The 25,605-nt window shown below is 37.8% G+C and overlaps 1 protein-coding gene across 1 annotated transcript; it reads right to left on the bottom strand.

Moving 5' to 3' along the window:
* Positions 1 to 341: 341 nt before the first annotated feature.
* On the bottom strand, positions 342 to 1,172 carry LOC104103401 (uncharacterized). Its single transcript, XM_070180052.1, has 2 exons — positions 859 to 1,172; positions 342 to 741 (listed from the first exon to the last, which is right to left on the bottom strand). The coding sequence occupies exons 1-2, from the start codon at positions 1,170 to 1,172 to the stop codon at positions 342 to 344; spliced, it is 714 nt and encodes a 237-aa protein (XP_070036153.1).
* Positions 1,173 to 25,605: the final 24,433 nt, after the last annotated feature.

Here is a 25,605-nt window from a genome sequence, read left to right as displayed (position 1 = left end):
TTTCAAATCCCGACAGCTTTGAACATTGTGCCCCTGGGCATTGGAATGGTATTCACACATTTTAGAAGGTCAAAGCTTCTTGCACGTGGGTCCACATGATTTGGAGGAATAGGTGCAATCATGTCATAATGCTTTAATTTGTCAAACAAGCTTGCATAAGACTCTCTTATTGGTGTAAAATTATCTTTCAACCTTTGTTCCCTTCTATACTCCTGGCTTGGATGTGGGTTATAGGGCACTTAAAAATTTTGTGGAGGTGGGTGGAGATTTTGCGGTGATGGTGCTCACCTTCTGGGGTGTCTTTGCGGCTGGACAACATACTCGGATGGAGCAACAAAGTATTATGGGTTCTGAGGTGGATAGTAGTGCTCAGAGAAATCATCGGAAGCCAGACGAGGCTGGTCAAACCTTCGAGATGTTCTCCTAAGACCTCTTCTCGACCCCGATGTCATCATGGTTTCTTCATAGTTCTCATTTGTGTCACTAAAATTAACATATTCAATCTGGACAGCCTGAGTTGCGGCTTTGAGAACCGCTTGACTTATAATTCTGCGTGTCTTAAGGCCATTCTCAACCATTTCCCTAATTTTGATTGCTTCCAAGAAGGATTCGCCAACTACGGACATCATGTTTTGAAAATAATCTGGCTCTTGAGCCTGAAGGAAGACAGTGATTAGCTCGCGGTCATCCATTGGTGGCTTAACTCTAGCCGCTTGCTCTCTCCATTTAATAGCATATTCCCTGAAACTTTCAGTTGGTTTCTTCTTCAGGTTGGAGAGGGAATTGCGGTTTGGGGCGATATCGATGTTGTATTGGAACTGTTTGACAAAAGCCTAAGCCATGTCATCCCAAACATACCAGCGAGATGTGTCTTGATCCATAAACCATTCGGAGGCTACTCCCGTAAGACTTTCCCCAAAATAAGCCATCGATAGTTCTTCCTTTCCTCCTGCACCTCTTAGTTGATTGCAATACCTTTTCAGGTGGGCCATGGGGTCTCCATGTCCATCATACTTTTCAAATTTGGGAGTCTTGAAACCAGGTGGCAAGTGGACATCATGGAACATACATATATCCTTGAAGGCAATACTCTTCTGAACTGTCAACCCTTGCACATTTTTCAACTGTTGTTCTAAGCTTTTCATTCTTTGGGTCATTTCTTCATGTGCCATTTTTTGGGAAGGCTTTTCAATCTTTGCAGGAAGATCAAATAGGTACGAGTAAGGGTGGCAAGTGGGCCGGTCCAGGCCCGAGACCTGCCCGGGACCGCGGGCCAAACGGGCTAGGACCGTTTGGCCTAGTTTTAGTGGGCCTGGGCCGGTCTTGTGGGTCGGTCCTATGATTTGGGCCCGTCAAGCCCGGGACCGTTTAGCCCGGGACCGTTTAGCCCGCCAGAGCTCGGGACCGGCCCGGTCCCTTAACGGGCCAAACGGCTATTTTTTTTTTTTAAATTTTAATTTTTTTTTAAAAATAATATAGCTATTGGGCTGTCAAAAATAGCCGTTGGCTATTTATAAAATAGCCATTTAACCCCCCTAACTTTGTTTTAATACCCAACTTTTTATAATTATACTTTTTCCCTATTTTCAACTATAAATACCCCATCATTCTTTCATTTTTTCTTACAAAATCATCAATCTATTACAATCTCTCTCTAATTTTCTTCTATATCGATATATATATATATATATATATATATATATATATATATATATATATATATATATATATATATATATATATATATATATATATATATATATCGATATAAGATGTATATATAGTATATATTATACATTTAATATATATACTATACAATATATACATCTTATATATAGTATATAAGATGTATATATAGCTTATCGAATATAGCTTATTACTTATATCGATTTATATATATATATATATATATATATATATATATATATATATATATATATATATACATCTTATATCGATATACTATATATACATCTTGTATACTATATATATTCGATATTAAATATTGAATATTGAATATTAAAATTTAGATCACAATTCTATAATAAAATTTACAAAGCATTGTCTTAGATATTTTTTTAATATCCTTTTGTCTCTAATATCTATTTAAATTATTTTTTAAAATATGTTGGGCCCACTTAGCCCGCGGGCCGGGACCGTTTAGCCCGGGACCAAATGGTCCCGGTCCCGGACCGTTCCCTACAAAAAGCCCGTTTGGCCCGTTTAATTTGGGACCGGCCCGGGACCGTTTGGACTGGCTCACTTGGCCCGTTTAGGCCAGGGACCGGCCCACTTGCCAGCCCTAGGTAAGAGTGGTACTCAGGAGAGTGGTACTGTTCTTGCTGGGTAGCAAATTGTGACTCACGAGTTTTCCTCTGCACTATCGTCGATTGTGGGATGGTGAAGATAGGCATAACAATAGTTGTTGTCTAATTGGTTGTCAATGGCACACTTTGGGAGCGCGCAACAGAAATTCCAGCTGTAGTCGTACAATTGGGATAAAGACTGAGCCCAGGTGGATATGATTGATCAGACAATGAGACTGGAATGGTAGTAGTCGAGATGGATGTGAACTCTGGGAAACCATGAATAGAAAAAGGCGGTCCTTGGCCATTGGCCCAGGCTTGACACATTTCAGTCATTTGCTGCTTCAGTACTCTATTTTCCTCAACCACAACAGACTCTTATTGAACTCTCTAACCCTGAGCCTCTTGAGCACTCGTAACAACATCAATGTCAGTTGTCATTTTTTCTTGGATCTTGTGTTGTCAGCTTACCACAAACGGACCACCTCAACCTTTCTTTACAATTCAAAATAAGAGACACGTTAGAATGAACTCAGTCGGTCCTTATTATTATCATCATCATCATTTTAACACTTTTTTTAAAATGGTCGATCGAACCTGATGTGGGTTGCCTACGTATCATGTGGGAACATGAATCAAATCTTGCGTTGTTCCGGAAAATCAAAAATAAAGTAAATAAACTAACTCTTAGTTTTTTACTCATATACAAATAATCCCATAAAAGCTCCTAACAAGAAAAATATTTTGGATTTTGTTTTTTTTTTTTGAAAGAAAACTTTTAAACAAAGAATTTTTTTTTGAATCTTCGAAATAAAGAATTTTTAAAAAAGAAAGAAAATATTTTGGATTTTCATTTTTTTGTAAATTTAAAAAGACAGAAAATATTTTTTTTTGATTTTGTTTTTTTTGTTGTTTTTGAATTTTGGGAGAAAGACTTTTTTTTTTTTTTAAAAGGAAGAAAATATTTTTTGGATTTTTGGATTTGACGTCTCAAAGAAAGACTTCTAAAGAAGGAATTAAAGAAAAATATTTTTTTGGATTTTTGAAAATTGGGGGCCGGAACCGATGAGGTTTGCCTACGTATCTCACATCCGGTGAGAATCAAACCCGCGTAGTTCGGTTAAAATAAACAAAAATATTTTGAAAATTGTGATTTTACACATTAGAACCCTTCAAAACCCTTTTTTTAAAAAGGGAACTTTATGAAAACGTAAAGGAATTATTTTTTTCTCTCCTCGGTCTAATCCATCTATCCTACAGCCGGTCAACATTTGAGTGAAGCCTACCAAATAATGTTACATATAGCACAGAAAAATGAACATGTTGGTCTCAACAAGGTACCTGTCTTAAAACAGAACCCGACCCCTATGTCGAGTGTTGCTAAGTCAAATGCACATGATGCAAATAAAGCGACCCTACTAGGGATATCCAGCATGAGGTTTGTAGTAGAACAACACTGGTTAGCTAACGACTCTCCCACCTAAACATATGTGACTAAATCCTTCACCAGAAGCTGGTAGGCTAACTGGTTCAAGACAGAAAATTTGTGATGCTGGTAGGCAAACTGTAACGACCCGACTTGTCGTTTTAAGAATTAATGCCTCGTTTAGTGACTTAAGGCCTCAAGCAGCTTCGCAATATGTATTATGACCCGCGGGTGTGCTCAAGTTTGAATTACTGAAGATTCATAATTAAATTAAAAGAACAATCCTTATTTAGAAGTTTAAATGTAAAGAGTTGACCGGAGAGTTGACTTTTGAGGAAACGGCCCCGGAATGGAATTTTGATGATGTCAATAGCTTCGTATGGTGATTGTAGACTTACGAGCGTGTTCGAAAAATTATTTGGAGGTCTGTAGTGGAATTAGGCCTGAAATGGCGAAAGATGAATTTTTGAAAAGTTTGACCGGGGGGTTGACTTTTTGATATGGGGGCCAGAATCCGATTCTGGAAATTGAATAGCTTCATTGTGCAATTTCTGACTTGTGTACAAAATTTGAGGTCATTCGGATGTGGTTTGGGAGGTTTCAGCATTATTTGTGGAATTTGGAAATTTCTAAGTTCATTAGGCTTGAATTCGTGTGTAATTCTTGTTTTTGGTGTTGTTGAAGGTGATTTGAAGGTTCGACTAAGTTCGTATGATGTTATGGGACGCTTTAGTATGTTTGGTTGAGGTCCCGAGGACCTCGGGTGTGTTTCGGATCATTTTGGGCTACTTTGGATGCTGATTTGCTGATATCTGATGTTGTTCTTCGCGTTCGCGAGGAGCCTCTCGCGTTCGCGAAGAAGGATTTGGCTTCTAGGATTTTGTTCTTCGCGTTCGCGAAGAAGGAAATCTCTGTTGCAATGGTCTGATGTTGGAGGCTCATATCTCCCAATCTATAAGGAATTTGGAGATGATCCAAAATTGAAAGTTGTAGCCCTTTGTGTCTAGTTTTCAGAAAGGTAAATCATTTGTCATTTGGAGTTGTTTACCAAAGGTTATGGTGGATACACTATATATTGTCTAGGAAGAGTTTGGAAATCTCTGTTGCACAAGGCTGACTTTGAAAGCTTATATCACGCAATCTATAAGGAATATGGAGATGAGAAACAAACAAAAGTTATAGCCCTTTGAGTCTAGTTTTCAGAAAGTTAAACCATTTGTCATTTAGAGTTTTGTACAAAGAGTTATGACCATTATACTAGAGGCTGTTTGAGAAGAGTTTGAAAATGGTTGTTGGAGAATTTGTTCATCGCGAACGCGAGGGGAGGGTCGCAAACGTGAAGAACAAATCCCTAGGCAGTAGAATAAAGTCCAAATTCGTCTCATTCTTCCATTGTTGGACCAAGAAAGCTCGGGTGAGGCGATTATTCGAGAGTTTTTCAAGGAAAACATTGGGGGGTATGAATTCCTAACTTGATTTTGGTTAAATTACATGAATCTTTTGTTGTTTTTATCACTAAATTAGTGAATTGTGTTGAAAATGGTAGAAATCTTCTAGAGTTTAATTTAAGATTTGAAAGGCGATCCGTTATCGGAATTTGATAATTTTGGTATGGTTGAACTCGTATCAGAATGGGTGTTCGGATTTGTTAAAAATTTTATCGGGTTCTGAGGGGCAGGCCCTACGCTGACTTTTTAGAATAAAATTTTAAGTTGGTATTTTATTATCCGGAATTATTTTCGATGAATTTAATGAAGTTGTACAATTAATTTGGATAGATTTGAGCTGTCCGGAGGTCAATTCAAGCAAGAAGGCGATTTTGGAATATTGGCATAACTTCAATAAGGTAAGTATCTTGCCTAACCTCGAGTGGGGGAATTACCCCTTAGTCATTGAGTCTTATGTGGAAATTGTGTGATTTGAAAGCCGTGTACGCGAGGTGACGAGTACGTACTCATGCTTATATGTGCAAATTTTATTGGTTTAAAGTTTTAGGCATTTTTATGTATTAAATTGGATAATTGTTGGCATTAATAAATCCTTGAATTATCACGCCTCATTCATTATTTGTCAAGTTTGTATTTTATATAATAACTTGGTGTTATTGTCATTTGGATGTTATGTGAATTACGTGTGTTTGCTGATTTGATATTTTTCTTGGAATTAAATTCATGATGGAATCCTTATCTACAAATATTTATGAAATAAGTTTAAATTGAGGAGTTAATATAATTATCAAAAATTTGGATTGATGAACGTGTTGTGTTTCCCTATACTGAGTATTTTTCACCTATGTTGAATGTTTTGAGGTTTTATATACGTTGTGTGGAGCCTTGGGCTATTTGTTGAAGAATTTATTGATTCTTCTACATATTTGGAATTTGGTTTTGGTCAGTGGCAAATTGTGATATGAATTGTTGTATTGTGTTGTGGTTTAAACACTCTCCTTGATGTTATTTATGCTTCCTACCTTGCTTGTTAATGATATACATGTGCTTGGTAAGGAAGAGTGTAAAGCACGAAGGGTGATGCCGTGCCAGAGTAAAAGCACGAAGGGTGATGCCGTGCCATTTGAACTATATTATCATGTGAGGGAGAGTCTAAAGCACGGAGGGTGATGCCGTGCCATTTGAGAGTAAAAGCACGAAGGGTGATGCCGTGCCATTTGAACTATATTATCATGTGAGGGAGAGTCTAAAGCACGAAGAGTGATGCCGTGCCATTTGAAAGTGTAAAGCACGAAGGGTGATGCCGTGCCATTTGAGAGTGTAAAACACGAAGGGTGATGCCATGCCATTGAGAGTGTAAAGCACGAAGGGTGATGCCGTGCAATTATTTTTATATTATCATATATTCATGGCACGAAGGGTGTTTTCGTACAAGAGAGGACGAGAGACATACATTATATTGTGATATCGTTTTATTGTGTATACATCCATGCCTTTATCTTGAGATGTTATTGTGCACCTATGTTTTCAATGTAACTTGTAGTCGTTGTTGCTTCCTGTGTGCCTCCACTTTATTTCTTTTATTGTTATTGACATTTCTCCTACCTAGTAGGTACTGTTATATGTATGCACGGTGAGAAAGATATAAATGCACGAAGGGTGTTATCGTGCCAATTGATTTGATCTACATATATGTATTGGGCGATAATGAGACAAGTGCACGAAGGTATTGCCGTGCCATTTGATGTGATACGTTGAATATATTTCTCACACCAGAAAAGTTAAATGAGGTGTCACAAGGTGACTTTTATTTGAAAGAATTATATTTGAAGGATATTTACTTGAAAGAATTATATTTGAAGGATATTTACTTGAAAGAATTATATTAGAAGTATATTTATTTGAAAGAATTATATTAGAAAGATATTTACTTGAAATAAGTATATTTGAAAGATATTTACTTGAAAGAATTATATTAGAAAGATATTTACTTGAAAGAATTATATTAGAAAGATATTTATTTGAAAGAATTATATTAGAAAGATAATTACTTGAAAGAAGTATATTTGAAAGATATTTACTTGAGAGAATTATATTTGAAAGATATTTACTTGAAAGAATTATATTCGAAATATATTTATTGAAAAGGATTATATTCTAGAGACTTTTATTGAAAAACTTATAGATAAAAGATGTATATTGAAAAGACTTGATTAATTGGTTGTACTTGTGTTTATTATTCGTTTGAGTAATATTTAAGGTATTCCTGTTGCCTTGCTGTTTAAATCACTAGTTGATTTGTGTTGTTATCACTGCTATTTATTTTCTATTATTTTGTATATCATATTGCACAAGTTATTAGATTAGTGAGTGTCTTGATTGTACCTCGTCTCTACTCCATTGAGGCTAGTCTTGATACTTACTGGGTACCGACCGTGGTGTACTCATACTATACTTCTGCACATTTTTGTACAGAGCCAGGTATTGGAGATATCGGACTCGGACAGAGTTAGAGTGGGATCGCAAGGATTCAAGGTAGAGCTGCTTGGTCGTCGCAGTTCCTTGGAGTCTTTCCATTTTATTGTACTATTATTTATTAATCAAATAGTATTGAGTATTCGATCCTTGAGATCATTTCATGTATTCAGTTAGAGTTTGTGACTCAGTACTACCAATCTTAGGAGATATTTAAAATTATTTCCACTTTTGGTTTCGACACGTGTATTAAATTATATCTTTATAAAAAAATGGCTTGAATTATGATTATAATCGGCTTACTTAGTCTTAGAGACTAAGTGCCATCATGACGCTTGTGGTGGGAATTTTGGGTCGTGACAAGTTGGTATCAGAGTTCTAGGTTCATAGGTTCTACGAGTCACGAACGAGTTTAGTAGAGTCTTGCGGATCGGTACGGAGACGTCTATACTTATCTTCAAGAGGCTACAGAGCTAGTAGGAAAAAATTTCACTTCTTTCATTCCTTATCGTGCGACATTTATTCAGCTTGAAGTATATATCTTATATTCTTTTGCATCCACTCGTGTATGAAATTGCACACTCGGTATCAACTATGCGCCAACGATTCAGGATACTACAGAGGGGTTATAAGGGAGACAGGGTTGCTCAACCATTATTACGACGTGTCGTCCAGATCGAGGATGCGGAAGTATTGAGAGATCATTCAGTTGTGCACATTGGGGTGCAATAGGTTCTGATATCTGGTTGATAAGTATGATATTAAGAAGGTTTAATTAATTGCCTAATCATCACAATTGTGGTAGGGTCACGAGGTGGATGTAGATCAGAAATAGTTGGTGGTATTAGAGATTATGTAATTCGTATGGGATTTCTATTTAGCGAAGGGTACATACTGGTATCCAAGGCACTGTAGAAAGCAAGTTTAACTGTCACGAGGGTGACATGCGCTAAATAAATGGCTTGAGGTGTCTTATGACCGGTGAAGGTTAGTATTGTGGATCATCGGCATATGTCCTATGGCTTCGCGCCAAGTGAGGGGAGTCCACTATCAACGATCAGATTGCGGGGTCATGTGTTATATCAGTTTTGACCTGAGATGTATTTATGTGGTAATGAAAGGTTCTCCGAAACTTGTATATGATTAAGGGGTGAGATTTGTATTTGATGATGCTGGGGCTTGCAGTATTCTCGCGTCCTTAATAATTCTATATTTCAGTACCAGCGGGGTCACAACAACAATTTCAAAATATTTGGGGTGCTACAGTAAGTTATTTTAATGCACCATCGGCACAGGGTTCTTACAGTGGTTATTCTAGTTAATACTCCACGTGCATGGTCAGTTAGAGGTGGTGGACAGGCTGATAGAGGGCACCTAAGAGGTGGAGGCCCGACCCATTGATATAATCGCTATAATTTTGGCTGAGGTCGATACACTAGATGGTGTCGTTACAGGTACGATCCTGATTCTGTTATAAAAGGATATTTTCCCTTAATTTGATTCGGTTCTGAATATTGAGGTGGGTCCTCCTATTATGCTCTGCTTATGGGTGAGCTTCGTAATTGAGTGACCCACTTATATGTTTATCCTTGTTGGGAGATTTGAAGATGTGAGCCCGTGTCTGCCATTTTTATTTCTGTGCACCATTGAGGGCTATAAGTCCAAAAGTGATTTTTATTTTTCACTACAGTGGGTTTTATGTGTTTTGGAATAATTGATTCCAATTTTTTTTTATGAATTTTGTGCCCTACCAGTATGAGGGTTCATTATGTGTTTACGAAATTTATTGAAAAGAAGAAAGAAAGGAAATTGAAAATGTCAATTGGCACAATGTGCAAAATACTTGTGATTTGGAGTTGAGGATGAGATCCTCGCATTTTTATATGATGTGAAATATTTAAGCCGGGCTACAAGCCGCGGTGGAGGTTATATAAGGACGAGGTCCTTGTGGTAAAATATTTATGAGTTTAAGTTCTCCCTTTGTGAAGTTTAATTTGTACTATAGTACTAATAGGGAGTTATGCCTGATGGGCTTATGTGATAATTCTTTTATGTGTTTTTGTGCCATAATTGTGCTGTATTTATTGAGTTTTAGCCTACGAGGTGAGTACCTAGGTGGCGTTAAATATGACTCGTTAAGTCGAGTAAATAGTTATGAGGTCTTCTTGCCTCACATTTTGCTGTCAGTGTTGTGAAAATTCGAAACGAGATTTTGGTTAATATGAGGTTAATTGGCGATATTGTAATCGATTATGAACAATTATTAAGACTAGAGATGTGGTGATGGGCATACATATGATGCGTTTCATGTCCTGATATCATTATGATAATGCGGTGCTTGTAATGATGAGATTAGTGTTATTGATATATACATTAGGGTGCTTTGTTGGGTTGTGGATGTGTTTTTAGGAGTTGTTTTGGTGTTACTCTGGCAGGCGGATATGCCCCATTTACAGGGGAGACTCTACCAAAATTTCTGTAAAATTTGGGGGATTGAGACGTGCGAAAGAAGAGATAAGTTATGTTATGTATTTGAGAGGGGACTCTACTTCAAATTCAAGGGCGAATGATCCTAAGTGGGGGAGAATGTAACATTCCGGAAAAATTTGGAAGTACTTAACACTATCAAGAAAATTGATTTGTGCGTAGGCACGAGTTGCTATAGCCAGTTGAGACTAATACCGTGCATTGTTGTGAAAATCAGGCTTTTTGGAAATGTTTGAAGTGTAAGAAATTGGTCTTAAAGTTTACAAATATGGATAAAAGAAATAATCTCAATTGAGATGGTGTTGTTGGGCTAATCTCAAATGCGGTAATGTGGGATCAACCTGGAGTATATGTGTAAAAGTAAAATCATCAATTTGATAACCTCAGAATAATTCTTAGCACGTTCGAGGATGAACGTTTGTTTAAGAGGTGAAGAATGTAACGAATCAGATATTAAACAAAAGCCAAGTATAACAGTTATTCTAAGCTCGAATTCTGATCCCTGAACCAGAAGTTCTAGGTTCTTGTCCCCAGCAGAGTCGCCAGAGCTATCACACCTCTTTTTTCCAGAGAGGATATGAGAGTTTTTTCAATTAAAGTGACATTAATCGAAAGGGGATTATTTATTTAATCAGAGTCGCCACTTGGAATAATTTATGGTGTCCCAAGTCACCGGTTCATTTTAAATCCCAAATCGAAGAAATTTTGACTCTTATTTATGGTCTGCGAGCACAGAAGATCGGGTAAGGAATTCTGTTAACCCGGGAGAAGCTGTGAGGCACTTCCGGATTCTGTGGTTTTAGCACGGTCGCTCAACTATTAATAATTGGCCTAATTATCTGATTTAATACATATTTGAGACCTGTTGTGCATTTTTACCTTTTAAAACCGCTTTTAGTATTTATGAGATTTGTTTGAACAAGTCGCGATGTCGCTCACTTGTTTGTTTTTGTACACAGTTTGAATCGCCTCACGTGAACCGTACCTACGATCTACAACATATTTATTTTTATTATTATTTGAAGTTATGGTCGGGTCACATGAAATGCGCACCCGAATTGGGGATTATGTATCACGACTATGCCACGGGAACCATACCCATAGCCGTGATGATTTATTTAATTAATGCTAGCCTATACTAATGCTTCCTCCACGATATCTGTCATGGCCTCCAACTACATGTACTACAGGGTATATCCTGGATAAAATATGTACAAATTCTTCAAGGCATTCCCCGAATGATAATAAACTTAGGGGGACAACCTCTTGCCTCGATACTAAAATAGAAACTCCTAAAGTTTGCATAATGAACGTACGACCTAGCATGCTACTAGCGATCCAAGCAAATCAAGTAACACAATTAACATGATAACTTCAATTTTCATTCTTGGTGTCCAACCCCACGGCCCAATAGAATAAAATAAGCAACAAAGCTAATTCTTGATTCTTTTAATTCTAGACTAAATAATACTAAGTCAGATCATATTTACCCAACCATTAGACATATTTATCCAAGTCTACTTCACATTTATAAAGCTAACTCCCTTGATTACAAACACTGTTTCAATCCAATTTGAACCTATAAAGTTTCCGTCTCAACTTTCATTAAACCAACTCAATAACGTTAATTGAAAACTATATGCTGATTAAATAAAAAAGCAAAACAAATCCAAGTAATAGAGTACCAATCAAAATAAATAATAGGAAGATAGATAGTATAACATGGGTGAAAGGGAAGAGTGAACCTTCTAGTAGAAAAAATTCCTTTCTGAATATTGAGTTAGTACAGAACCTTCGCCTAAGCTCATCTAGCAATAGCGAAACACGAACTGAACCACGAACGGACCTCGACGGTGGGCGAAATTTTGCCGAAAAACTCGAACTAAACCAAAACGACGAAGCTGAACTCCGGCTGATTTTGAGGTTGTTTTCGGCTATTTTTGAGCTGGGTTTTGGACTGAAAAAATGGTATTTTGGAGGTTGTTTGGCTGGAATATTGGTGTGAAAACATGGGCTGTTTAAGGGTGCTAAAAGGGACGGTGCTACAACTACGTTTTCATGACTTTTTGGAGCTGAAGTATTTTGCTTCTTGGAGTTTTTGGATGGAAATTTTGCTGAGTTTTGGAGGTTGTTTTGGGGTGGTTGTTGGCTGGTTGATTGTGCTAAGGAATGTGCTTGATGCTGGGAGTGGAGAAGGAAGGGAGAAGCTGCTTCTTTCTTATCAAAACCAAGGTCCCGATGGAGATCCTCTCCTTCTCTTTTGGAGGTGCGGCCGTGAGGTCCCTTCAATGAGATTGAGCTCCTTTTGTAGGGAGTAGGAATTAGGTTAGGTCGAATGGGGAGTGGGTATGGGCTTGAGCGAGTTGGGCTCAAATTTGGGCCTTTAGTGGCCAAGTTTGTGCTCAAAATTTGGGATTTCAACTCTTAAAGTCCATCAATTAAGAAACTTAACAATTTTAATATATACTATTAAATATAAAATTAATTCCAATTAATTAAGGCAAACTATATGAAACTATTTTTTTTGTATTTTTCAATTTTTGTGCTTTAAAACTAGAATTAAAATTAATAATAAAGTAAAATCCTATAGAAATAAACTTAAATAAATATTCTAAAAATACTAAGACTATTAAAAATAATTCTAATGTGCGAGTCAGAAATTACGTGCTTACACGAGGTACCGAACCTCGGACAAATCATATCTCACGGGGCTCAATACCTGAACCCTAACACATGGCATCCTATGCCCTCATAATACCTCATAACCGCACTGACTCACATTCCAATAGATCCATTCTCATATAGAAGGCAAGTAAACAAGGGTGAGCATCAATGCTCAACAATATCAAGAACACCTCTTATCCAATAAGAGTACTTAACTACGTGTATGCTTGTGCAAGTGTCCTACCATAGTCCATATCAGCAAATAAGCATAAGGAAAAAGAACGGACAACACGTACAATATTTTCTCACAGCTTTCACAAGATAAAGCTCACACAGGTACGTATACCACTACACAAATATCAACAACAAGAATGCCCCCAGGCCACAAATCATCATAAATCAATCCCTGACACAGCCCACCTTGTCTCGCCACGTGTGTAATAATAAATTAAGTGCTCGCCTTGTCTTTCGCGACACGTGTATAACAATGTTTCCACCTTATCTTGCCACATGCGCAACTCACAAATATATATATATATATATCCCACCTTGTTACACTGCATGTGCAAATATCAATAGTATCAATAGCACGTCAGAAACCTCGTGCAACCCCATAACAACAACCGCACGGCAGAAACCTTGTGCAACTCCATAACAACAACCGCACGGCAGAAACTTTGTGCATCACAATAACCACAACCGCACGGCAGAAACCTCGTGCATCACAATAGCAACAAGTACAACAGCAACAATGACATTAATATAAAGTACGACAAGTAAGTCAACTCAAGAACTTTAAATCACAAAGAAACAGTAGGACCAATTCATAAGGAATAACCATAGTAAAGGATGTGAGGCGCAAAGAGGACAACTCAACAAGGGAAAACTAATATGTAGCAATGACCCCACAATATACATTTCAACAACAGGGAGGCTAACACGAGTCAAATAATTCCAAATAAAACAAGTCGACTAAGATGTAGGATATCTAACTTCTTTTAAAGTTGAGAAATTTCGAAGGATATTCAATAATTCAATTAAGGATAAGCATCGAAAAGATAGTCATAACCTCAATTAAGACTGAACAATTATAGGATGAGATAATAATAATCCCAAATAAAGATAAGCAGTTATGAAAAGATAGCATGACAATAGAAGAGGTAAAATCTTCAGTTAAGTCAAATGAAGAGTCAAATAGGCAATAAGAGTGAATCTTGAAGCAATTAATTCAAATTAAAGCATGTACAGGTGAAACTAGTAAATAGGAACTTAATCTTATCAAGAACAACTTCATACTTAGTGAATATAAGGACCTAAGAACCCTAAAAGGCTAACTTTCCATAAATAAGTCCGAGTACACACTCGTCACCTCGCGTACATGGACTAAAATCAACATAGAAGACTCAAATCCTAAGGGAAAATCCCTCACACAAGGTTAGGCAAGATACTTACCTCAAACCAAGCTCAATCAGTCCGTAAGAATGCCTTTTTCTCAATTATCCGACTCTGAATGGCCCAAATCTAGCCAAAAATAATTGCATATAATAAATACAACTACAATAGGCTCATCTAATTAATTAAATCAATACTTTAACAAAATTTCTGAAATTTGCCCTAAAAAGTCGACCCGGGCCCATATCTCAGAATCGGGTAAAAGTCACAAAATACGAACACCCATTCACTCACGAGTTCACTCGTACCAAAATTATCCGAATTCGATGTCTAAATCCAAATCAAAACTCAGAAATTCGATTGAAGAACTTTTCCCCCATTTTCCCAAATTCGATTGTCTAAATCTTCGCACCTGCACTCAAGGTCCGCATGTGCGATTACACTAGAACGCATACCTCTTCACAACCACAAAAAACCATCCGAAACTCGTCCGAAACACACCTCGGGCTCCCGTCCAAGCATACAACCAAGTTCCATAACCTAATACGGACTCACTCGAGGTCTCAAATCACATCAAACAATGGCAAAACTATGAATCGAACCAAGAATCGAACTTAAGAACTTTCAAATCTTCCAACTTCTAAAACTCATGCCGAAACCTATCAAATTAACCCGGAATGACGTCAAATTTTGCAGGCAAGTCATATTTGACATTACGGACCTACTCCAACTTCCAAAATCGGAATCCGACCCTGATATCAAAAAATCCACTTCCGGTCAAAAATCTCCAAAAATTTGACTTTTGCCATTTCAAGCCTAAATGAGCTACAGACCTCCAAAACATAATCCGGACACTCCCCTAAGTCCAAAATCACCCAACGGAGCTAACGTAACCGACAAAACTCTATTCCGGAGTCGTCTTCATACAGTTCCAACTATTGTCAAAATCCTAAGACTTAAGCTTCTGTTTTAGGGACTAAGTGTCCCAAATCACTCCGAATTATCCGGTAACTGAATTCAATCATGCACGCAAGTCCATACACATAATACAAAGCTGCTCAAGGTCTTATGTCGCCGATCAGGACTTAAATTCTCAAAACGACTGCCTAGATCGTTACAATATCAATGAAATCTGTAAGACAACAATAGGAAACGACCACTATGGGTCCCAATAGTACCGACATAAAGCCTAAACATGATATCTAGCATGAGTGACAGCTCAATTACTTTATCACATGATGAAAACACAGATATCAACAAGATAGAACCACTAGACAGTACCATGGAATCGACCAGGTCACAATTCTCATGGTGCACGCCCGTCACTTGGCATGTGTGTCACCTCAATACCAATCACATAACACATAATTGGGGGTTTCGAACCCTCAAAACCAAGTTTAGAAGTGTTACTTACTGAGTTGGTTGTACTCACGCTGCACCTTGCACCTTGTGTGCAGATTCAGGTGCTTCTAGTTACGGCGACTGCTGAGTGAAGAGTCGAGATCTCGGAGACTATCGAGGTAGTTGCATGACGTTCACATGCCTTGACTATCCTTTATTATCTTATTTGTATTTCAGTTTTTATTCCTCAGACATTGTAGTAGGCTGTATCCTGGTATAGATGCTTTTGTACTCGGTGACACCCCAGTTTTGGGAGAGATTTATATTGCGTTGTGGTTTTAATTCGGGGTTTAAAAGGGTTTTCTTAAATATTAACTGCTTCCGATTAATTTTCAAAGCTTTTATTTGGTTGAAATGGTTGAATAGTTGGCTTGCCTAGTTCCACAATAGGCACCATCAGGACGATTGGTTTTGGGTCTTGACAAGTTGGTATCAGAGCCTAGGTTACATAGGTCTCACGAGTCATGAGCAGATTTAGTAGAGTCTTGCGGATCGGTACAGAGACGTCCGTATTTATTTTCGAGAGGATGTCAAACCCTTAAGAAATTTCACTTTCTTGTATTCTATCATATGATATTGATTCAGGTTGAAACATAACTCTTTGAATCCCTTCCACACATTCGTGTGCGTATGTGAGCACTCAGTATCGTTTGTGCATCGCTGACTTGTGATTCCATGAACGAGGTTTGAGATGAGTATTATATGTTTTGGTGATGGGCCAGTCTGGAGGACTTGAGGCTGGGGTTAGACCGCAACTTAAGCTCGGTAGTTTCGGTTGTGAGAACTTGTGCGTTTGGACTTATGCGTTCGGTAGTATCCCTATGAGTGGAATTCTTGGCTCAATGAGCGGTTGCATGATTATATGATGAGTATGATGTGAATGCGGGATGTGTTCAGATGGGTTGAATGAGACAAATAAAGTTTACTTGTGACTCGAGAGTTTGCTATTGGGTACTTGATTCCTGTTTTGATGTGACGTACGGTCTTGAGTTGTGAGTGCGTTGAGGGATCTATCATGCTATTTAATTGTAGAGTGAAGTAGATTTTTATGTCGTGTTGATGAGTTCAAACTCAGAAATATTAAGTTATTCCATAGTAATTGTGTCTGCGAAAGGGTATAGCAAGATGCCAATTTGAGGCTAAGCATGTGGGTTATCTCCTGCGGAGTAATTGTTGCGACCAAACACACTCACGCAAGTATACGTGATCGTCAAGTAATAGAGTAGTGGGTAGAGTATCGTTCCTACAAAGACTTATGATTAACTTTTGACTGATTCAAACTCAAATAACTTATCGATTTAAGAGATTTCTCACAAAATATAAAATTGACTAATTTACTACCTAAAACTATCAAGCAATGAAATAACTAGAAATCAACCACAACACTTAAGCAATTTCAGATAACAATCAATAGAAGATGATATTCCAGGGTCACGGGTTAGCTAACAATCATATTGTGTTCTTGTCTTAAAATGACTAATTGATTTATCTGGATTGTTGGTTGACAAGGTTGATATTACTCATAAGAAACTGTCGAGTTCTTATTTGCCTATTTAAGCTAACTTAATGCCTATATGTCTATGGAATTAAGATTAACAAGAATGCATTTACACTTCCTGTATTTCCACCAAACAAGACAATTAGGTATATTTCTATCCTAATCGCGAATCCTTTCTCCGATACCCGGGTTCAAGAACCTGCTCTATTTAATTTTATATGCAATCTAGAATTCCCACTTTCGAGTTCAACTCTAGATTCGTAGATAGTATTTCACTGTTAGCTACTCAGCAAAATAATTAAAAACAAAATTAAATAAATAACCCAATATGATAAAATCAAATTCGTCAAATTAAACTTCAAACATCAACATTCATGTATCACCCATAACCCTAGAGTAATAAGATTCTTAGCCACTCATGTTCATACCATCATCAAAATTAATATTTTCAAATATAAAATCAATGAATACTAGAGGAAGAATATAACAATTGCTCAAATCCGTGATCCCGAGTATTTTGTACTTTTATTTCTCTCTCCAAGTCACGTCCCCCCTTACAAAATAGGTTTAGGTTGACTTTTATATGAGTTGGGGGCGTCTTGGGGTCGAAATAACCGAGTGTCACGACCCAAAATCTAACCATGGTCGTGATGGCGCCTATCGTGTTACAAGGCAAGCCTACTTTCCAAAATATTTCTACTAAACCGATTATAAGAATTTAATAAAACATTTCAATATTTGAATTTTTCATAAACTAAATCAACTCTAAATATAATTATAAAAAATACGGAAATGAGCCCCAAATATCGGGGTGTCACTAAGTCATGAGCGTCTAAATCTATGAACTAAGAAATGAAACTGTCTAACTGTCAATACAATCTAAAAGTTAATATTTAAAAATTTAAAATTAATATAATATGGGTAATTAATATATTTTTGTTTTCGATGAGGACCGCTTATCGGAAGGTTTCTTTTCCTTTCCATAAATTGGCATTCCCAACGACAATAGGGATTCTTACTTGTTTTTGCATGATTCGGAATAGGAGTGACAAATACATGATTTACTTCAAAATCTTAATAATTTATTCAAAGTTCACATTATAATTTTAACCAATACAAATTGTAGCTTTATTTAGTTAATCGGATTGTATTGCACGTCTATGAATCTTCACTTAATTTTAACACAAAAATAATAAATTTTAATTACATGTAATTTATTACATCTTCTTTAATATGAAATAAAAAAATAAAGCATAAAAGAAAAATCTGTATAGAATAATGGTGGAAATTACACCCAAACAAAAAACTACTAACTTTTAATTTACACCTGAAGTAATCATAGGCTACTTTCTTCCGTTCTTTATTTTTTATTAAAACATAAATACATTATTTAATATTATAGTTAAATAATTTTAAAAATTATATATTCATTAAATTAGGGTTCACGCACAAAGCGCGTACCCTAAGACTACTAAAAAGGTATCCAATCCATTCAATTTCGAGATACAATTTTCCTTTTCCTCATTTATTTTATCTTGTATGCAGCGTTGTTCTTTTTTTGTTCCTTTTTTTTTTCAAATGATTTGCAGTCAAGATACTTTGAAAAAAAAAAGATGCTTTTTTTTTTATACCACTTAATAAAGAAAACACATACTTTCTCTACATAAACATAAATTAAGCAAAGGAAAATCTTTTGTGTATCTCCTCGTGTTGATTTCTTCATTATGATTGCATCGACCCGCTCGGTCGTTTTGAATATTATAACCTCGTTCCCCTATTTACTGTTCAATTTATATCTTGAAATTGATTTATGACTTATCGGGTTAGTTGGTTCGGGTCCGGAAGGAACTCAGAGTGAAATGAGACACTTAGTCTCATAATTGAAAATTTAAGTTAGAAAAGTGGATCGGATATAGACCTATGTGTAAACGACCTCGGATTTGAATTTTGATGATTCCAATAACTCCGTATGGTAATTTTGGGCTTAGGAGCATGTCCGAAATATTATTTGAAAGTCCGTAGATGAATTAGGCTTGAAGTGCCGAAAGTTTAATTTTTGAGAAGTTTGACCGAGGGGTTGACTTTTTGATATCGGGGTCGGAATCCTATTCTGAAAATTGAAATACCTCTGTTATGTCATTTATGACTTGTGTGCAAAATTGGAGGTCAATCGGACGTGATTTGATAGGTTCCGGAGTTCAGAACTTAAACTCATTTGAGGCGATTTTGGGTGATTTTCAGAGGAAACATGTCACGACCCCAAATTCCCTCCGTAGGATGTCGTGATGGCACCTAGTCTCTAAGACTAGGTAAGTCTATCAATGCGAAATAATAATAAATATCTGAAATAAATGATGAATATGACCATGGATTTATGAAATATAATCACATTTGGATATAGGACACTTACCCAAGTTGAAGTCTTGAAGAAATCCTCAAAATCGCCCAAGAACCGTGCTCCAAAACTCCAAAACGAAATGAAGGAAATGACTATTTTTGGTCCTTAAGTTTCTGCCCCAAAAACACTATTCCGGTCGCTAAAAGTCCATTCCCATCGCTAAAAGTGCCACATCTGGTCGCTAAAGGTGCACACAGGACTATTTACACCAGTAGTTTTATTTCACTAAAAAGGCTCTAACTCCATCATACGAACTCGGAATTCGACGATTCTTATTCCTATAAGTCACAAATAAAACTACGAACTCATTCGTTCAATCGAAACTCAATTCGGAGCTCATTTGCTCAATGTGATACCAATTTTGCTCGTTAAATAATTAACTCATATTTCGCGCTTAAAACTCTATCGCGACTTGATGAAATTAGACCAAACTTTCCAGATCACTCCTATAATTCATTATCAAAATGTCGAAAGTCTCAAAATTGAATTTTGATCTCTAGAACTAAAAATGAACTTTTGGATCATTACATGCTTATGTTGAAAACATCAAACTCTTCCTCGACAGCTTGTAGTGTATCAATCATAACTTTCTGTACTCAACTCCAACAGCCAAACGGTTTAAAGTTCTGCAAACTAGATATAAAGTACTATAACTTTCATGTTTTTCTCATCGCCCAACTCCTTATAGATTGCGAGATATAAGCTCCCAAAGTCAGCCCTGTGCAGCAAAAATTTCTGGCGATGCACACTGCTGTAGCAAAAATCTGCAGTACCAGTTTTAGTCAATCGATCATAACATTTTGTATAAATATCTGAATGGTAAATGGTTTATCATTCTGGAAACTAGAATCAAAGGGCTACAACTTTCATGTTTTGATAATGTTCAGATTCCTTATAGATTTCGAGATATAAGCTTCCAAAATCAGCTCTGCGATTGCACCGGTTGCTGTCCAAAAATAGCTTCTGCAGCAGAAATATTCCAGCAGTTCCTTTTTGTCCGAAATCCATTCCGTTAACCTTCCGAAATTCACCCGAGGCCCTCGGGACCTTAACCAAATATACCAACATGTCCCAAAATACAATATGAACTTAGTTGAGGCTTCAAACCATGCCAAACAACGCCGAAATTACGAATCGCGCATCGAATCGAATTATGAGTTTTCAATTCTTCCAACTTCTATATTTTGCGCCGAAACATATCAAATCAATTCCGATTGACCTCAAATTTTGCACACAAGTCATAAATGACATAACTAAGTTATAAAAAAATTTCAGAATCAGATTTCGACCCCGATATCAAAAAGTCAACCCCTCGGTCAAACTTCCCAAAAATTCAACTTTCGGCATTTCAAGCATAATTCTACTACGGACTTCCAACTAAAATTCCGATCAGGCTCCTAAGTCCAAAATCACCATACGGAGCTGTTGGAATCATCAAAATTCTATTCCCGGGTCGTTTGCACATAATTTGATATCCGGTCACTATTTGAACTTAAACTTTAAATTTTTCATCAAAATTTCATATCTCGGGCTAGGGACCTCGGAATTTGATTCCGGGCATACGCCTAAGTCCCAAATAATGATACGGACCTACCGGAACTGTCAAAACACTTATCCGAGTCCGTTTGCTCAAAATATTTACCAAAGTCAACTCAGTTGAGTTTTAAAGCTCTAATTCACATTTTAATTCATTTTTCACCTGAAAACTTTCCGAAATATTTTTACGGACTGCACGCTCAAGTCGAGTAATGGTAAATAGTGCTTAGATCACATAATTAATCATTAAATTTAAAGATGACATTTTGGGTCATCACATTCTCCACCTCTAAAACAAACGTTCGTCCTCGAACGGAGTTAGAAAAAGTACCTAAGCTGGTGAATAAGTGTGGATAACAGCTGCGCATATCATGCTCGGTCTCCCAAGTCGCCTCCTCGACCGGATGACCCCTCCACTGAACCTTCACGGAAGCAATGTTCTTTGACCTCATCTTTCGAACATGCCTATCCAAAATAGCCATTGGTTCCTCAACATAAGATAGATTCTTGTCCAACTGAACCGAACTGAAGTCTAACACATGAGACGGATCGCCGTGATATTTTCGAAGCATGGAAACATGGAATACCGGATGGCCGGCAAAGAGAACTAGGTGGTAGTGCAAGTTTGTAAGCCACCTCTCCAACTCTCTCAAGAATCTCAAAAGGCCCAATATACCTAGGGCTCAAATTGCCCTTCTTCCCGAACCTCATCACACCCTTCATAGGCGAAACCCAGAGCAATACCCGCTCACCAACCATGAATGCAACATCACGAACCTTCCGATTCGCATAACTCTTCTGTCTAGATTGGGCTGTACGAAGTCAATCCTGAATCAACTTAACCTTTTCCAAGGCATCCTGAACCAAGTCTGTACCCAATAGCCTAGCCTCGCCCGGTTCGAACAAACCCACTGGGGACTGGCACCACCTACCATACAAGGCCTCATACGGAGCCATCTGAATGCTTGACTGACAACTATTGTTGTAAGCAAACTACGCAAGTGGTAAGAACTGATCCCAAGCACCCCCAAAATCTATCACACACGCACGAAGCATATCCTCCAGTATCTGAATAGTACGTTCGGACTGCTCGTCCGTCTGAGGGTGAAATGTTGTACTCAACTCTACCCGAGTACCCAACTCACGTTGTACTTCCCTCCAAAACCGTAATGTAAACTGCGTACCCCGGTCAGAGATGATAGATACCGGTATGCCATGAAATCTGGCAATCTCGCGAATATAGATTCGAGCCAACTGCTCGGAAGAGTAGGTAGTCATCATAGGATTGCAATGAGCTGACTTGGTCAATCTATCCACAATCACCCAAGCTGCATGGAACTTCCTCTGAGCCCGTGAGAGCCCAACAATGAAATCCATAGTGATCTTCTCCCATTTCCATTCTAGAATCACTAACTTCTGAAGCAATCCACTCGGTCGTTGATGCTCATATTTCACTTGTTGACAATTTAGACACCGAGCTACATACTCCACTATGTCTTTCTTCATCTTCCTCCACCAATAATATTGCCTCAAGTCCTTCTACATCTTCGCAGCACCCGAATGTATGGAGTACCGCAAACTGTGAGCCTCATGGAGAATCAATTCACGAAAACCATCTACATTAGGCACACATAGCCTGCCCTGCATCCGTAATACATCATCATCTCCAATTGCAACTTCTTTGGCATCACTGTGCTGAAATGTATCCTTAAGGACAAGCAAATGAGGTTCATCATACTGACGCTCCCTGATACGATCATAAAGAGAAGACTGAGAAACCACACAAGCCAAAACTCGACTCGGTTCGGAAATATCCAATCTGACAAACTGGCTGGCCAAGGCCTGAATATCCAAGGCCAAAGGCCTCTCTTCTACCGGTAAATATGCTAAGCTGCCCAAACTCTCCGCTTTACGACTCAAGGCATCGGCCACCACATTGGCCTTCCCAGGATGATAGAGAATGGTGATATCATAATCCTTAAGCAACTCCAACCACCTTTGCTGCCACAAATTAAGATCATTATGTTTAAATAGATGCTATAGACTTCGGTGATCGGTGTAGACCTTACAATGGACACCGTACAAATAATGCCGCCAAATTCTTCAAGGTACGAACAATAGCTGCTAACTCAAGGCCGTGAACCAATTTTTTTTATTTTTTTTTCATGTACCTTTAACTGTCTGGATGCGTAGGCAATCACCCTACCGTCTTGTATCAACATCGCGCCGAGACCAATACGCGACGCATCACAATACACAATATAAGACCCTGAACCTGTAGTAATACCAACATTGGGGCTATAGTCAACGCTGTCTTGAGCTTTTGGATGTTCTCCTTACATTCCTCGATCTATCTGAACGGAGCACCCTTCTGGGTCAATCTGGTCTTAATAGTTGTTCATAATCAATTACAGAATCATCATTTAACCTCATGTTAACAAAAATCTCGTTACAAACCTTCACAATACTGATAACTAGATGCGAGGCATGAAGACCTCATAATTATTTATCCGAATTAACGAGTCACATTTAACGCCACCTAGGCGGGCACCTACCTCATAGGTTAAAAATTAATAATTACAACAAGAATTTGACAACTATGCACAGAGAATTTTATATAAGAATTTTCAAATAAGCCTAACAGGCATGCCTCCCTATTAGTACTAAAGTACAAATTTAATTTCACAAGGGAGAACTTAAACACAAGAATTTTCCTCACAAGGTTCTCGTCCTTATATAACTTCCACCACAGCTCGTATCCCGGTTTAAACATACCAATTTATATAAAAATGTGAGGATCTCGCCCTCAGTTCTGAATCACAAGTAATATGCACATCGTGCCAATTGCAAATTTCTATTTTCTCCTTTTAAATAATTTCGGTTACACCAAATCATAACACATAATGAACCCCACACTGGTAGGGCATATAATTCATAATTTTCAGTTAATTATTCGGAATTTACATCAAAATTTACCGAAATGAGTAACAGAAAGCCACATTTAGCCTCGCAGCTCTTATTAGTGACCAACACGAAATGATAGGCGTAGTTATCTCCATAAAATCTCCCAACATGGGTAAACACATAAGTAGATTATAGAATTATGAAGCTCACTCATAAGTGGAGCACAATAGGAAGACTCGTTTCGATATTGAGAACCGAATCAACTTAAGGAAATTATTCCTTTATATGAAATCAAGGTCGTACCTATAACGACACTATCTGATGTAGCGACCTCCGCCATACCGTAAAATAAATATATCAATGGCTGGGTCTCCACCTCTAGGATGCCTTTTACTCATCTGTCCTCCACCCCTGACTGGTCGTGTGGGTGGTGTAGTAACTGCAATGGGGCACGTAGCCTGAGTGCTTTTATAAAATAAGTCTCTCCCAAGTTTTTGACAATTTTTCTCATGATGTGCCTAGTATCACCGTATTCATAACAACCCTTTTGCGGGTTAGGCTGCTCATATTGAGTCTGTGCAGATAACTCGAATAACCATTGTAGGAACTCATGTCGGTGGTGCATTTAAAGAACTTACTGGAGCACCCCGAGTAATCCGATATGCGGACTGGGCTGGCCGACTGCCCGAGCCCCCTCCATAATGATTTATACTTGCAGAGTAGAATCCACTGAATCCCCCAGAACCTTGAGACGTCTTGGTCTCCTTAGTTTCCTTTTTTGTTTTCACCCCGAACATATTCTTATATCTTGGCAATTTGTACAACTAGCAGAAATGAAGTATCAGCTTGTAGCTCCCGAGTCGTACAAAATTTTACGATCATAATTGAGTCCTTTAATGAGTCTATGAACTCGCCATCTGGCTGCAGGAATCAAAGTAGGGGTATGACGGGCTAACTTATTGAACTTGATGGCATATTCTGACACCGTCAATGATGATCTGACGCAACCGTTCATACCCTATGCGCCACGCATTACGGAGAGTCCAGGAAACAAACTCTTTCAAAAGCGTTTCTGAGAACTGAGCCAAGTGGGCGGTGTTGCATTGGCTGGTCTGCCCTCTTCATAGGCTTTCCACGAACACCGTTGGAGAATTATATCTCCCAAGGCAAATTTCTTCTTTTGTTATGCTGACTCAACACTGTTGAGTGGGCCAATTTCCTTATATACTCTTAGATTCTTCTTTGGGGTAACCCTTACCCCTATTTATACACAACGATCACAAAAGTAGAGCTCCATATAGACAAATCTTATCATGAACCACATAGTCCAGACTCTCATCAACAAGTGTACTTCCTCCGAAGCACCCCAAAATCCGCAACCGTGACATCCACGCTGAGTAGACCTTCTAGAAATTTAGAGTTGTTTCTATAACTCCTTTGGTACTGAAGTACATGATTATTAAGGAGGCGTACATACCGCAAGTCCCAACCTTATCCTCTACGAAATCTTAGGCCTTAAACATGTGTAAATTTTAGGGAACCTTTCAGTACCACATATATACATTTCAGGCCAAAACTGATATAATACATGACCCCGCAATCCACCCATTGGTAGTGGACTCCCCCTACTCGGCACGAAGTCATAGGTCACAACGTCCGATGATCCACAA

Source organism: Nicotiana tomentosiformis, chromosome 7, assembly GCF_000390325.3.
Source record: "Nicotiana tomentosiformis chromosome 7, ASM39032v3, whole genome shotgun sequence".
Taxonomy (NCBI): Eukaryota; Viridiplantae; Streptophyta; class Magnoliopsida; order Solanales; family Solanaceae; genus Nicotiana; species Nicotiana tomentosiformis.
This window is presented reverse-complemented; position numbering and strand designations above follow the sequence as displayed.